This window comes from Somniosus microcephalus, chromosome 13 (assembly GCF_052327205.1).
Source record: "Somniosus microcephalus isolate GS21.2 chromosome 13, FLI_Smic_1.0, whole genome shotgun sequence".
NCBI classification, from domain to species: domain Eukaryota; kingdom Metazoa; phylum Chordata; class Chondrichthyes; order Squaliformes; family Somniosidae; genus Somniosus; species Somniosus microcephalus.
Window position 1 is genome coordinate 166569725 of NC_140999.1, and position 14904 is coordinate 166584628.

The 14904-nt window shown below is 42.5% G+C and overlaps 1 protein-coding gene across 2 annotated transcripts in view; it reads left to right on the forward strand.

Moving 5' to 3' along the window:
- acss2 (acyl-CoA synthetase short chain family member 2) overlaps positions 1-14904 on the forward strand; it is a 98907-nt gene that overhangs the window by 61115 nt on the left and 22888 nt on the right. For both annotated transcript variants that reach the window (XM_086005540.1, XM_086005542.1), the window contains 3 exons: positions 1809-1946; positions 13690-13860; positions 14375-14508. In XM_086005540.1, the coding sequence (XP_085861666.1) occupies positions 1809-1946; positions 13690-13860; positions 14375-14508 (443 nt within the window). The remainder of the gene's footprint in view (positions 1-1808; positions 1947-13689; positions 13861-14374; positions 14509-14904) is intronic.

Consider the following 14904-nt stretch of genomic DNA (forward strand, 5'->3'; position numbering starts at 1 on the left):
ATTTTACCTCTCCCGCAACATGCGCATGCATGTCTATCTGGCTTTACATAATTACGATAGTATTTGAAAAATCAGTTTTTCTGCATTTTTGAGGCTGTTCAAGTATTAGGGCTTCAGTCCATTCTGTAACCTTAATGAGGATTCTTTGGTGTTAGCGAATCATCTTGATCAAATACTGGAGTTATGCTACAGAAAACTAACCATCTCTTAACCACGCTGCACTGCACAAGTAGAAAGACCTTTTTAAAAAATAAAAAAAAAGTAATCATGCTGAACTGCTGTACAGGAAACTTTCTGGTATCCGGCACGGACGGGACCGACGTGGTGCCGGTTCATCAAAAATTCCGGCTAACCGAACGCTATAGTAAAAGATACGGAGCTGAGAGCTCCACATAAAGCAACAAACCCTGTTGCTTCAGAACAATCGGCACAAGTTGCAAGTGTCTCTGCAGCTTAGCAACAGCTGCAGCTACACCCTTGCACAGCAACAAATGGAGTAAAAAAAGTAATAAAAGTTACCTGAACCTACTCCTGAATTTTGCCGGTTAACCGACATTTCCGGTTATTTAGGGGCCGGTTAATCGAAAGTTTCCTGTACATTGACTGCATGGCTTCAATTCGTAACCAAAGGAATGCCAGAATAGCTCATTATATAATCCCTTGTATACTAATACTGCTGCACCATTTTTGATCTTAAGAACTGCATGCACATTAACTTTTATTCATGTGAATTCTGCAATCTTCTGCTGTGACTTTGCTGCAATGTTTTTAGGGCATTAGGATGTAATGTATGGTATTCACTGGGCAGTTTAATATGTGTCCAGATCATTGTCGTAATTTTAATATCTGAACCTTAAAACTGGTTGCTTTTTGTTCAAATAGTCCATTAAAATACCGAAGTTTTTTTTTAAAGCCCCTCTTGTTTTTTTCTACCCTCCTTAAGCTTGGCTCAATTGGAAGCACTCTTTCCTCAGGTGGTTGTGTATTTGAGTATCAGCCTTTGCGCTCCTAATCTAGGCAGCCACGTCGTCAGATGAGATATTAATGTCGGATCCTTTCTGCCTGTACTGATAGTTCAGATGGGTCTTGCAGATCTCATGACACTTTTTTGAAATAAAGCAGCAAGTGCTCTCCGTGCCCTGGCTAACTTTCCTCGTTCAGCGAATGCCATCAACATTAGTAATGGATCTCATTGCTGTTTGTGGGATGTTACTGACACAAATTAAATGTATTTGCCTGCATAACAGTCACTGCAGTTTTTTTATGAAGCACTTGGAGCCGTTTTGAGACACAAAAGTGTATAAATACAAATATTATTTGTGCAAGCTCTTCTGTTTTCTATTAACAAAAGCAGAAAATTCTGGCAATACGCAGATCAGTCAGCATCTTGAAGGGGCACATTAAAATTTTTCGATGTAACCCTTCATCAGAATACCTGAAGCTGTAACTCGCCTTCTCTCTTTATAAGATGCTGACTGATCTATATTTTTCAGCATGTTTTTGTTTCAGATTTCTAGCATTTGTTTACTATTTGTACTTTTATTGTTGTCGTCTATCCCAAGATTGATTTGATCAAAAATTGTACTATTGATAATGATTACAAGTATTTTATGCTTGTTTAGCCCTGCTGCAGTTTTTGTAGAGCACAAGTGTTTCAATATCAAAGCACACTATGAATTCATGACAGAATAAAGTTCCATGTTATTCATTTACACTATGATTGATGTATTTTTAATAGCTGCAGCTAGTTGGTTTTATAACTTTTTGCAATTTTAAATATAGTGTTTACTGGACCTTATGCATTTCAGACTCCATGGAATGCAGATGTTGACATCTGGTGGCATGAGCTAATGAAGGATGCCAGCGATGAATGTGAACCTGAATGGTGTGACTCTGAAGATCCTCTGTTTATCCTTTACACTAGTGGATCAACTGGAAAACCAAAGGTAATGACAACCCTCCTCCTAGAACAGCAGAACACACGAACTTGATGGGCAGGAAAAGTCCATCAAGCCTGCCCCACACCCATGATGTCTGGAGCATCATGACTAGACACCTCCTACCCCCCAGCAGCCATATAATCTCCTGGGAGAGACAAACAAACAGGGGGGGAGGGGGGGGGGGGGGGAAGACAGGGCAATCAATACCAGTCCAGGAGACCACATTGACCATGCTTATGTCAACTGGTAAACTGCTTGCCTTTTTATAAGATGCAATCTCTGCCCCAGCCAAGAACCAGTCCAGCTGTCATTTGAAGGCAAACAGAGAGTCAGCACATACCGCACGAGCCGGCAACTTAATTGCAAAGGTCCACTACTTGGAAAAGAAGAACCGCCTAACATCTAGCCTATTACTACTCTTGCATAGTTTAAATGCATGACCCCCTGGTCCTCACCAATCTATCAGTGGGTATGTAATCCAGCCATTTCATTATTTTATATACCTCTATCAGGTCCCTTCTCAGTCTACGCTAGTCTAAAGTAAATAGACCCAGCTCTTTAAGGCTATCTGAGTAGCTAAGGTTCTTTAAGCTGGGAATTTTTTAAAATTTGTTCCTGGGATGTGAGCATTTATTGCCCATCCCTAATTTCCCTTGAGACGGTGATGGTGGTTCTTGAACTGCTGCAGTCCGTGTGGTAAAGGTACTCCCACAGTGGTGTTCAAGAGGGAGTTCCAGGATTTTGACCCAGTGGCGATGAAGGATCGGCGATAATACTTCTAAGTCAGGATGGTATGTGTGTGACTTGGGAGGGAACCTGCAGGTGGTGGTGTTCCCATGCGCCTGCTGCCCTTGTCCTTCTAGGTGATAGAGGTCACGGGTTTGGGAGTTGCTGCAGTGCACCTTGTAGATGGTACACACTGCAGCCACAGTACACCGGTGGTGGAGGGAGTGAATGTTTAAGGTGGTGGATGGGGTGCCAATCAAGCGAGCTGCTTTGTCCTGGATGGTGTCGAGCTTCTTGAGTGTTGCTGGAGCTGCAGTGATCCAGGCAAGTGGAGAGTATTCCATCACACTCCTTACTTGTGCCTTGTAGATGGGGTGGAAAGGCTTTGGGAGTCAGGATGTGAGACACTTGCCGCAGAATACCTAGCCTCTGACCTTATTGCCACGGCATTTATTTGGCTGGTCCAGTTAAGTTTCTGGTCAATGGTGACCCCCCAGGATATTGATGGTGGGGGATTCGGCGATGGTAATGCCATTGAATGTCAAGGGGCAATGGTTAGACACTCGCTTGTTGGAGATAGTCATTGCCCGGCACTTGTGTGGCGCGAATGTTACTTGCCACTGGGAATAATTCTTGTGGCTCTTCAATGAATCTTTTCCAAGGCCACCATGTGAGATGACCACAACTGGACGCAGTACTCCAGATGCAGTCTAATCAAGGACCTGTATAAGGACACAAGGGTTTTCTTTGACTTATATTGAATGATTCTGTTGACACCCTGTTTGCTTTACCTACGGCTTATCTGCATTGGTAGTGACCCTCGAGTGATCTGTGTTCAATAACACCTAGATCCTTTACTCTAGACCGATTTCAGTATTATTTCCTGTAAATGGTAAGTATAGTCTGTGTTGGTCCTGCCTACATGCATCTTCACTGCATTTGTCTAGGTTAAATGCCATTTTCCATTGTTTGGCTCATTCCCCCAGCACATTTAAATCTTTTTGCAGAAGATTGTCACTCCTCTACAGTCTTGACGCTCACTTTTTTTATCTGCAAACTTGCTGACCATACCTCTAACACCAATGTCCAGGTCGTTCATGAAAATAGTGAAAAGTAATGACCCTAACACCGAACCCTGTTGTGCCCCACTAGTAACCTGCCTTCAGGCTGATCCACAATCATTGACTGCAAATTTCTGCCTGTGGGATTGGAGCCAATTCCTAATCTAGTCTATCAAATTACACAAGATTCTATCCAGTGTGAGGTACCTTATCAGTGTCTACCGGATTACCGTCATCCAGTAACCTAGTAACTTCTTTAAAAAAAAAACTCAAGCAATTTGGTAAGACACAACCTTCTTTTCCAGATGCTGTGGTGGGTGTCTATTGGCCACTTCTCTTTTCCCAGTGATCATAACGAGCATCTCTTAAGATCCCTTCCCCATCAATGATGTCGGACTGTTGGCCCTGAAGTTTCTTGGCTCTGACTTGTTCCCTTTTTTGAAAACTGGAACTACATGAGCTACCTTCCACTCTAAGGGAGCAATTCCTGACTCTTGAGCTGTTGAAGATTTTGGCAAGGGGCTCACATAGCACCTGTCCTACCTCAGGTGGATGTCATCCGGTCCTGGAGCCTGATCTATTTTGAGATTTCCTATTCTATCCAAGAGGGCATCTATTTTAATATTTATAATTTTATTGTTTATAGTACATCCCACATGATGGAAACTGAGCATCACCCACAGGAATGTAGACTGATGCAAAATAATCATTTAACAACTTTGCCATAGCCTGGTTGAATCATCTTCTTTTCCAAAGATTTCTTAGCTTCTCTAGTGGATGCTTCTGTCTCCCATAATTGTGTGTGATATGTGTCCCTGTTCCCCAGTGAGTTATATTCCTTAAGCCTGTAGAATGCTTTCTGCTCCAGTCTAATTTGTCTCAGCAGATTTCTTGTTTGCTGTTTTGGTTTCCATGAGCCCTTCTTTTGACCATTAGGACATGTATAGCGTTTTTTGTTTTAGGATGAGTTTAACGACGACTCATTTATCCTCAGTATTTATTTGCCTACCTGAATAGGGTAGTCCGATTGACTTTTTCCAAATCTTCAGCCATTTTTGCAAAATTAGCCTGTTTATGATCAGCATTAGATTATCTGCAGCCTTTGCTTGGCCAATAAGATTAAATCTAATTATATTATGATGATCAGAGCTGGCCAAGCATTCCCCTACATGAAGATCTGATAGAGCACTAGAGTCACTGCCAGATCTAGAATTTGACTGCCTCTAGTTGCTTCACCAACATGTTGTGTAAGAAAACAACCATTAATGGTATCAATAAAAGTTTACACTAGATGGTTCAGTGTCAGACCACACTAGATGGTTCACTGTCCGACCACACTAGATGGTTCACTGTCCGACCACACTAGATGGTTCACTGTCAGACCATTTAACGCTAGGAAAGTTGAAATCCCCCACGATACAGAATGGTCCCAGATTATTTGCAAACAAAGTTCCTCAACACCTAGGGAAACTTGCCCTGGATGTCTGTAACAGTTGATTAGAAGTGTGTCTTGGGAATTATGTCCTCCCTGCTTACTGTCGAAACAGTTTAAATATTAACTGAAATGACAGGTTGTGCACCATTTTATACAAGTTGCTTCAAAGACAGCTGTGCCTTGGGAAGGATTTGTTTGATGTGGTATAAAATGTAATTGCTCTCTAATTTGGCAGCTTGCTAGTATAAAGAAATCTATATAAATACTTTTGTATCTCTGCCATAGTAACTGTTTTTACATGGATCAGTTCAAAGAAACTGCATTTTGTATTTGCATCCACCCATGTGCAGTCTGATCTATTTACCGTCCATTAATTGTTATGCACGCTATATGCCACAAATACAATATATAATCAGCTCCATAATCAATTTGAAACCGTCAAACAATATTTGCTTCCATTTGTGACCACTTGCCTTTTAAGTAGATGCAGCACTTTAAATAAGTAGCTTGCACTCCCAGTGTGGAGTCTCCATCGCAGGGAGCAAATTATGCAAAATCATGGCCATTCAGCCCCTGATCTTGAATCCAATCATTTTAATGAATGGAAAATCACAGGTTGTACACCCACAATTTCTCATGATATGCTCCCTGCAAGCATGACTCCCCATTGAGACTGTTGGATTATGGAATTTCCCTGGTCAACATTATTCCCTCAGCCAGCATTTATCTCATTGCTGTTTGTGGAACCTTGCTGTATGCAAATTGGCTATCGTGCTTGCCTACTTAACCGTGACCATACTTCAAAAGCAATTCAATGGCTCTGAACTCCTTTGGGATGTACTGAGGACATGAACTGTGCTACAGGAAACTTTGGTTTATCCGGAGGTTGTATGTCCGGAAACCTCGATCTAATGGCAGAAATCAGCAGCCGTTTTGTTAGGTTTTTTTTCTTTTTTTTCTTCTAGCATTTTTTTAAACAGTCAGTCTCTGGAAAGCCTCTCTGAAGCTGTTGCTAAGCTACAGAGACGCTTCCAAGGTACGGGCCGACTGTTTACAAGCTGTTGCTAAGCAACAGTGTTTGTTGTCAGATACGGAGATGAAAACCTCCATATGCTTCAACATTAGCGCTGGTCTGTCCGGAAGTTTTCATAGATCGGCATCACGCCGGTGCCGGATATCACGAAGTTTCCTGTATATAAATACATGTTCTTTCTTTTGTATTTACGAGCATCTTACAAGGCCAACTCTTCACTCTGCTAGCTTGCACAATGGTCCTGTTGAAACTTTTGCTGATATCATATCGTTTTTTTTGTGCCCTGCACTTCTCCATTCTGGAGGTTGGTGACTGGTGCACTCCATATTTTCTGGTTTCGAGAAAGTTAGTTTGCTTCATCCCTTGATGTTGTTTCTGCCTATTAACCACAACACGTTGCCACATTCTTCTTTACCTGCCTTGTGATCTATTAACCTAAACTCTTCCAGACAGTAATAACCCATTTCATTCTGGCATTACAAATAATGTGCTCACAGTGCCTTATTCTTATCATAATCGGCCTCGTCGTTTCTCTCTTGGGCTGATACCAGGAAATTCTCATAACCTGAAAATTAACTGGACAAGAAGTATGGTTTATGTCTGCAGTGCCATTACTCAAAATAGCCTCCAGTCTTCTTATTAACCCGTCCAAATAATGCTAAATTGTGAAGCTTGTTTAATGCACTGTATGTTGCTTATATTTTCTATCTATATATGTGTACATTTATCTCAAACTATTAAATGAAAAATGTTGATGGCTATTTGTCTGCAGCAAGGGAGCTGTTATAAAAGAAGAAGCCTTATTTAAATTTCATAATTAAAATGTTTTATGAACTGAGAGCAATTTTAATATGCATTTATACAAGCATCATTACTTGTTCAATTTACATTCATTACCTGAGCAGTGATTTTGTATTTTGTTAAAAGAAATTTAAGTCAAGTAGCATAGAGAAAAAAGTAAATCTTCCATGTTCAGGTTTAGAGTATCTACCATGGAAAATGTAGTTTTTTTAATTCCAGACCACAGTTACAGATTTTTTGTTAATCAAAACATTTAAAAAGAAAATGTATGTTGGGTATTATAATTTAAAAAAAAGTTAGAATGGTTCTAAGTACATGTTCTGTCTTCTCAAAGGCTTTCATTTACCATCGGAGCCCTTGCAAGCATCCAGCAGCACTCCCTACACATTTATAAAAATAAAAATAAATTTTTTTTCACATCTATTGCAACAAGCCACTACTTCAATAAAATAAAAACAGTCCAAACCCTTAAATTCAACTTACCTAAAAGATGTACGTGTCCCTTTTAAGAGGTCCAGACATCGCCACTGTCGGCCTGCTTGCACTCCAGGTTAACCTGGCGTGCTGAGGACCCAGCGCTAGGGTCGAAGTTTGCGTTGGTGATGTTAAGTCGGCGTTGCACGCCGATTGATGTCACCACACCACCATTTTTTTTTGCAGGGCGCTGCCAGTTACCGACAGCGCAAAGTGGGAGAGGAATATGACGGCCGCCGCGGGACCCACCACTAGCTGGCGGAAGAGCGGCGGCCGCCATTTTATCACCATTTCATGGCGCTACAGAGTGGCAGTAAGTAGATGAATTTCTAGCCCAAGATATTTCTGCAGATCTTCTTTGCTTCACCATTTCCCCTGAACGGTATTTGTTAGAAACAAAAGAAGGTTGCCATTAGCTTTAACGGTGCAGCACAGCATTGAATGATATCACTTATTTCTCTATCTTGTATAGCTTCACAGAAATGACCTGAACAGTAAACTTAGTTTTGCTGTTGGTTAACATGTTCGTGCACTGCTATTGGCTATGTTCTGTGGATGGTTCGAGAAGACTTTCAGCATTAAATATATGGCAAACTAATTATAAAATGTGGTTAATTTTAAAAGATGTAGATTTTGACTACTTGAACACCCTCTTCATTGGCCACCCAAACGCCTCCAACTTGACCAAAACACACTCTGCATCCTATCCCAGGTGAAGTCTTGCTTGCGCATCAGTCCTGTCTTCGCTTGGCTTATTGGCTCCCAGTGCACCAAATTCAGATTTACTAATCCTGCTTCCCTAACCTCACTCTACCTCTGCACCTTCTCTCTCTAGGCCTCCGACTCTCGGCTCCTATGCATCCATCCTCTTGCAGCATTCCTTGCCTAGTTGCAGAGATTTCAGCTCTCGTGGCTTTTGCCCCAGAATTCCCTCCAGCTTGCTACTTCCCCTGCACTTTTAAACCCACCCCCTAAAAACCCACCCACCTTGACTGCCTTGGGCCAAGACGCTTAAATGCTCTACAGTTCAGTCCATCTCTCCTAAACCATTTACCGCTCAATCCGTCTCTCCTATGCGCAGTGCCTTGGGACATTTTATGATACAAATGCTATGCAAATACAAGCTGGTGATGAGGGCGTTTCTGATTTTAAGGTATGAAGATGGCAGAACATGAACAGGAGCAAAACACTTTTTAATAAAAGTACTTTTACACAAGTTCATGCACCAAATTGCTGTCAGTAATCATTATCCTAAAGTAGCTGCATAGATGGTGTGGAAAATGGTGTTGGTGTATTTATGCAGCATTGGATCTCACCCCTAGTATTTCATTACTTAACCAAATATCCTTTGCATACAGAAATAATTATCATGAAAAATTTCTCTTAACTGTGCATGAGAATTAATATGGATTGAATTTTATGATTTATTACTCATATTTTTTGTCCCTGCAAAAGCTCACCTGAATTCATAGAGCCATACGGCACAGAAGGAGGCCATTTGGCCCATCGAGTCCGTGCCGGCTCTCTGCCGAGCAAGCCAGTCAGTCCCATTCCCCCGCTCTATCCCCGTAGCCCTGCAATTCATTACAAGTCAGGCTCTCTCCCCACTTTTTGTTTGCGTTTAATGTGAATTGCAGTCTCCAGAAACGGACTTGCGCCGCCTATAATCTGAAAGTAACAACTTTAACGTGCTGTGAATGGGGGTGGCATGCCACAGGAGTAATGGTTACCCTTTTAGCGCGTTATCTCCTGTTACATGAGTTGTCCACTTCTGTGATATCTAGAATTGCCAACTCTGGTTGGAGATATTCCTGGAGGCTTGAGCATGTGATGGCTGATCACGTGACACCTGCAAATGTTAACTGCACTTAACTACAGGGGACCCGATCGTTATAAGCTGAGTTTGCTCGTGATTTTGCACTAGCAACTGCTGTACAAGAAGTTCTGAGAACCAGGAGGCCACCCGCGAGCAGGCGAAGAAGAGAAACCGAAGGTCAGGGAGGGGTTTGCGAGGGGAAACCAAAGGTAGGAGGAACTTTGATTTCACCAGTAATTCACTGAAATTTCCCCCTGCGAATCCATTCCTGACTTTCAGTTTCTCCTCTTCCCTGCCCACTTTGGACCTAAGAAAGATAGATCAGTGTATTTTCTAAATGGTGGGAAGCTAGGAAATGTGGAACTGTGGAGGAGCAGAGAGATTTAATCACTAAAAACTAGTGGACAGGTACAAAAAATTCAAGTGTTAAATTACGAGGACAGGTTGTATTCCTGCGAATGTACAAGTTTAAGGGGTGATCTAATTGAGGTGTTTAATGGATATGATTGGGTAGATAGAGAAACTATTTCCTCTGGTGGGACATAACCTTAAAATTAGACCTACGTTGTTCAGTGGTGGGGGAGATCAGGGGCCTCTGGAGGAGATCAGAGGCTGCAGCCAGGGAGCGGGGGAGGGAGTGATCGGAAAGACCGGGGGGTGGGGTAGGTAGGGAGGAGGGCGGAAGCAGGTAAGCTGGATCCAGCGGGTAAGTGGAAAGACACTTGCCTGCTGGATCCAGCAGTCCTTGCCTCCCTTAGTTGCTGGGTTTTCCGAGGCCGACCAGAGTTAAAATCAAAATGGAGATTAAATCTGAGGCACGCAGCCTTATTATAATTGAGATTTTTAACATTTTCACATCGCATCCTGATCCAAATCCACCCGTTTTTGGGGGTTAAAATTACCCCCAAAATCTCTTCATTAAACCCTTTCGGGTGCATTTTTAGCTAGACAGGTATTGCTAAATTTGAAATGAAACTGTTAGCTGTCTCCAAAATTACTTTAATTGTCTTTGTTCTGGGAACTTGAATTATACACGAACACTGTCTCGAGTTGTAGACATATCTCAGGAGCTTTCAGGCCCAGTCAATCTCCTGGATGAAGTAATTACATGTTAAGTGCATGAGAGAGTTTCCCCTACCTTTGAAGAATTCATTGTGTACGAATTTCCAACTAGGAAAGTAGATATACTTATTATTTCTATATGGCAGTCATGGAAACAAGCTATGTTGTCCTTAAATTTGCAAATCAGTCAGGATGCATGTGGCTTTTCCTAGAGCTAATCCAATTATGCTTCATCCAAGCATTGCTAGGGCTCGACAAGGTGTGAACGGGGGCTCATCAAGTGGTTCTATGTTCAAGATGCTCTGTTGTACCTTTGATCTAGCATGATTGACAGCTCTGTGCTCAGGCCTTTTAGGCTGAGACATGTGTTAATGGCTGTTCATTGCAAATTTAGTTCAATTTTGGTTACATCCAAGGTGATGTCTGAGCTCAGTGGGGAAGGCAAGAACATTTACTTTGTGCATTTATAAACATATCAGAAATCTTGCAGTTTATCGAACTGTATAAGAAATATGCTCTAAAGAAAATGTTTGTAAAAGTTGGACTAATCCAAATCTTTGCTTTTTTTAAATACAAGTATTTGAACTGCTTGTAGTCTTATTTTGCTTCTGTGTAATCTAATGCTTATATATAAATTTGACTTTACCTTGAATGATACAGTTTGGTAGTGTAACATTCCATGTATTAGATAAGACTAGGGTTGCCAACGCTGGTTGGAGGTACGATCACACGATGCTGACCAAGTTATGTCTGACCACGTGATGGCTGCAAATGTTACTGCATATAGGAATTTAAGTAGGCCATTCAGCCCCTTGAGCCTGCTCCGTCATTCAATTAGATCATGGCTGATCTGTATCTTAACTCCATTTACCCGCTTTGGTTACATATCCCTTAATGCCCTTACCTAACAAAAATCTATCACTCTCTGTTTTGATATTTTCAATTGGCCTAGCCTCAACAGCTTTTTGAATCACAGAATGGTTACTGCACAGAAGGAGGTCATTCGGCCCGTCGAGCTCTTTGCAAGCGCACTTCAGCTAGTCCCACTCCCCTGCCCTTTCCCCGTAGCCCTGCAAATTTTTTGCCTTCAGGTATTTATCCAATTCATTTTTGAAAGCCACAATTGAATCTGCCTCCACCACCGTTTCAGGCAGTGCATTCCAGACCCTTGCCACTCGCTGCGTAAAAAAGTTTTTCCTTATGTCGCCTTTGGTTCTCCTGCCAATCACCTTAAATCTGTCTCCTCTGGTTCTCGACCTGTCCGCCAATGGGAACAGTTTCTTCCCTATCTACTCTGTCTAGACCTCATAATTTTGAACACCTCTATCAAATCTCCTCTCAACCTTCTCTGCTCTAAGGAGAACAACCACAGCTTCTCTAGTCTTTCCACGTAACTGAAGTCCCTCATCCCTGGAATCAATCTTGTAAATCTTTTATGCACCCTTTTTAAGGCCTTCACATCCTTCCTAAAGTGTGGTGCCCAGAATTGGACACAATATTCCAGTTGAGGCCGAACCAGTGTTTTTTTAAAGGTTCATCATAACTTCCTTGCTTTTGTACTCTATGGCCTAGAAATTCAGTGGGCTGCGCCACCAGTTAGCGCCTAAAGAGGGCACTCAGTGGCTTTAGCGCCACTGGCCACGCCTCCCGTGATATTTAGCGGGGCGCTAATGGCGGCGTTAGCTTGTAGCGCTGCGCCGCCACCGATGACGTCATTGGTGTGCGCAGCGCCCCGCTACCGCCCTGATCGCGATATTTGGTCGCGCCCGCCTCTAACGCCGGTCGCAAATCGCGACCGGTTCACAGGGCCTACCTGTGGCGGTAGTGGCGCAAATTAAGGTGGAGGTGCGGGGCGGCCATTTTTTCCGGTGGCCGCCTGCCAGCACCTCCTCGCGCCATCCACCCCCCGGGCAGTGCCGGCTGTGTCCCAAAAGCCCGGCACTTCTCCTCAGTGTCGGGCTCTTTTGCTGGCAATCGCGATTGGTGATCGCGCTGGTGCAGGCCCCTCCCCCTTAAGAAGGGGAGGAAGGCCTGCAGTACAGCAGCGCGCCGTGCCACAGCATGTGGCGCTGTGGCACGTAGCGCTGCGATACTCAGTTTGAGCGCCCCAAGCGGGACGCGGGGAGCCTCGAGCAGCGCCCCGAGTCCCTCTTGGGGAGCTCCAACTGAATATCAGGAGGGCGCAAGCGGCTCTGGCCGGAGCGCAAATTCCGGCACCCAGGCGAGCTTGGCGACCCAAACGCGGCGCCACCGAATTTTTAGCCCTATACCTCTATTTATGAAGCCCAGGATCCTGTATGCTTTATTAACCGCTTTCTCAACCTGCCCTGCCACCTTCAACAATTTGTGCACAAATACCCCCAGGTGTCTATCGTTTCTAAAACCACCCCTGTATCTAAGGAGAATTAGAAGATCATGGCCAGTACCTTCGCAATTTCCACCTTTACTTCTCTCAACATCTTTAGATGCAACCTGTCTGGTCCTGGTGACTTCTCTACTTTTAAGTACAGCCAGCCTTTCTAGTACTTCCTCTTTCCAATTTTTCTCCCATCCAGTATGTCCTCTACTTTCTCTTTCACTATGACTTGAGGGAGAGATTTCCAGATTGCCACTACCCTTTGTGTGAAGAAGTGCTTCCTGACATCACCCCTGATTGGCATAGCTCTAATTTTAAGGTTATACCCACTTGGTCTGGACTTCCCCACCAGAGGAAAACGTTTCTCTCTATCTACCCCATCAGTTCCTTTAATCCTCTTAAACACCTCCGGTAGATCACCCCTTGATCTTCCATACTCAATGGAATACAAGCCTATAATCTATGAAACCTGTCTTCATAATTTAACCCTTTTAGCCCCGGTATCATTCTGGTGAATCTGCGCTGCACCCCCTCCAAGGCCAGTATATCCTTCCTGAGGTGCCCAAAACTGAACAGAGCTTTATATAACAGTAACATAACTTTCACCCCTTTTTGTATTCCGGCTCTCTTGAGATAAAAGACAACATTCCATTAGCCCTTTTAATTTTTTTTTTGTACCTGTCCACTAGCTTTTAGTAATTTCTGTACTTGGACCGCCAAATCTCTCCGTTCCTTCACAGTTCCTAGCTTCTTGCCATTTAGAAAATGGGCCTTCGCCTTGTCTTTTTTATTTCCCACACCCAGTTCCAACATTATCTCTAAGAATTGTTTCATTAATGCTTTTTTGATGCATGCAAATAGCAATATTAAATATATGATTGAAATTGAACTAGTGTATATTATCTATACATTCTACAGACAGAACATTTTCCTGTACACTGATTTATTTAATAAAACTCAATCAAATCTGTTTGTTCTCTTAAAGGGTGTGGAGCACACAATTGGAGGCTATCTTCTTTATACTGCTACAACCTTTAAATATGTTTTTGACTACAAACCTGATGATGTGTATTGGTGTACAGCTGATATAGGTTGGATTACAGGCCATTCGTATCTCGTTTATGGACCTCTGGCCAATGGTGCTACTAGTGTTATGGTTAGTATTAGAGTATCAATATTATCTACAGATCAGTTGAGCAGAGAACTTCCTAAGAAAGAATTGCTCATGTATTATAGTCCATGTACTATAGGTAAAGTACTCTAACCAATGGGCAAAATCTGAAAGAAAATGGTGACAACCACTGACCAACAACAACCACTCGCCTGACTTTCCCTTGTTGCACTCTGGTAGCATAAATGCATGCTCTTAATCATCTTTGTTTATTTTCCACGACTAACGTTCATTGCCCAGAATCTGAGGGAGAGGTTTTAACACTGTACTATTTTTGATTGCTCTCAAACTGGTCCAAACTGCACCATCAGAAAATTCAACTTTGTTGCAATCAAGATCAGCAGTGCCAACCCTTTGATTGAATAGCAAACCATGTTGTAAGCAGCTATCTGAGCAAAGAGTAAAACTATACATCGATTTCCTGAGCATACTGAACTGAGATATAGCTCAATTAGTTTTAAACTTTTCATATGTAATTTTTTGAAAAATTAATTTCCAGTTTGAAGGTCTGCCGATTTACCCAGATGTAAGTCGACTCTGGGAGATTATTGACAAATACAAAGTGACAACATTTTACACTGCACCCACGGCTATTCGATTGCTAATGAAATATGGAGAAGAACCAGTTAAAAGGTGCGAAATGTTTACTGTCTCTCTAATGATCAGTTTTAATAGATACTATTTTCTTTAGCTGCTTGTCCAGAACTATTGTAAATTTAGATGAATGGTTAATTCCTTCCACCTTTACAGGAACAAGAATGTAAAGGGCTCAGGGGAGGTGGGGGGATTGAAATGATCAAATGCTGCAGCGGAACATGATGGTTCCTGTGCTGAATTAGGCTGGAAATGAGAATGTGTGGGGGTGGAAGTTATTTGTGGATGGCATCAGTTCAGGTTTGAATAATGGAGATGCGATGAAAGATGATGAATATTCTGAAGTTGGACTTAATTATCTTTGGGTATCAGGGAGTATTTACACAAAACTTTACCTCAGGAAATTAAATGGCTGGAAAGGAGTCTGTGGTGGAA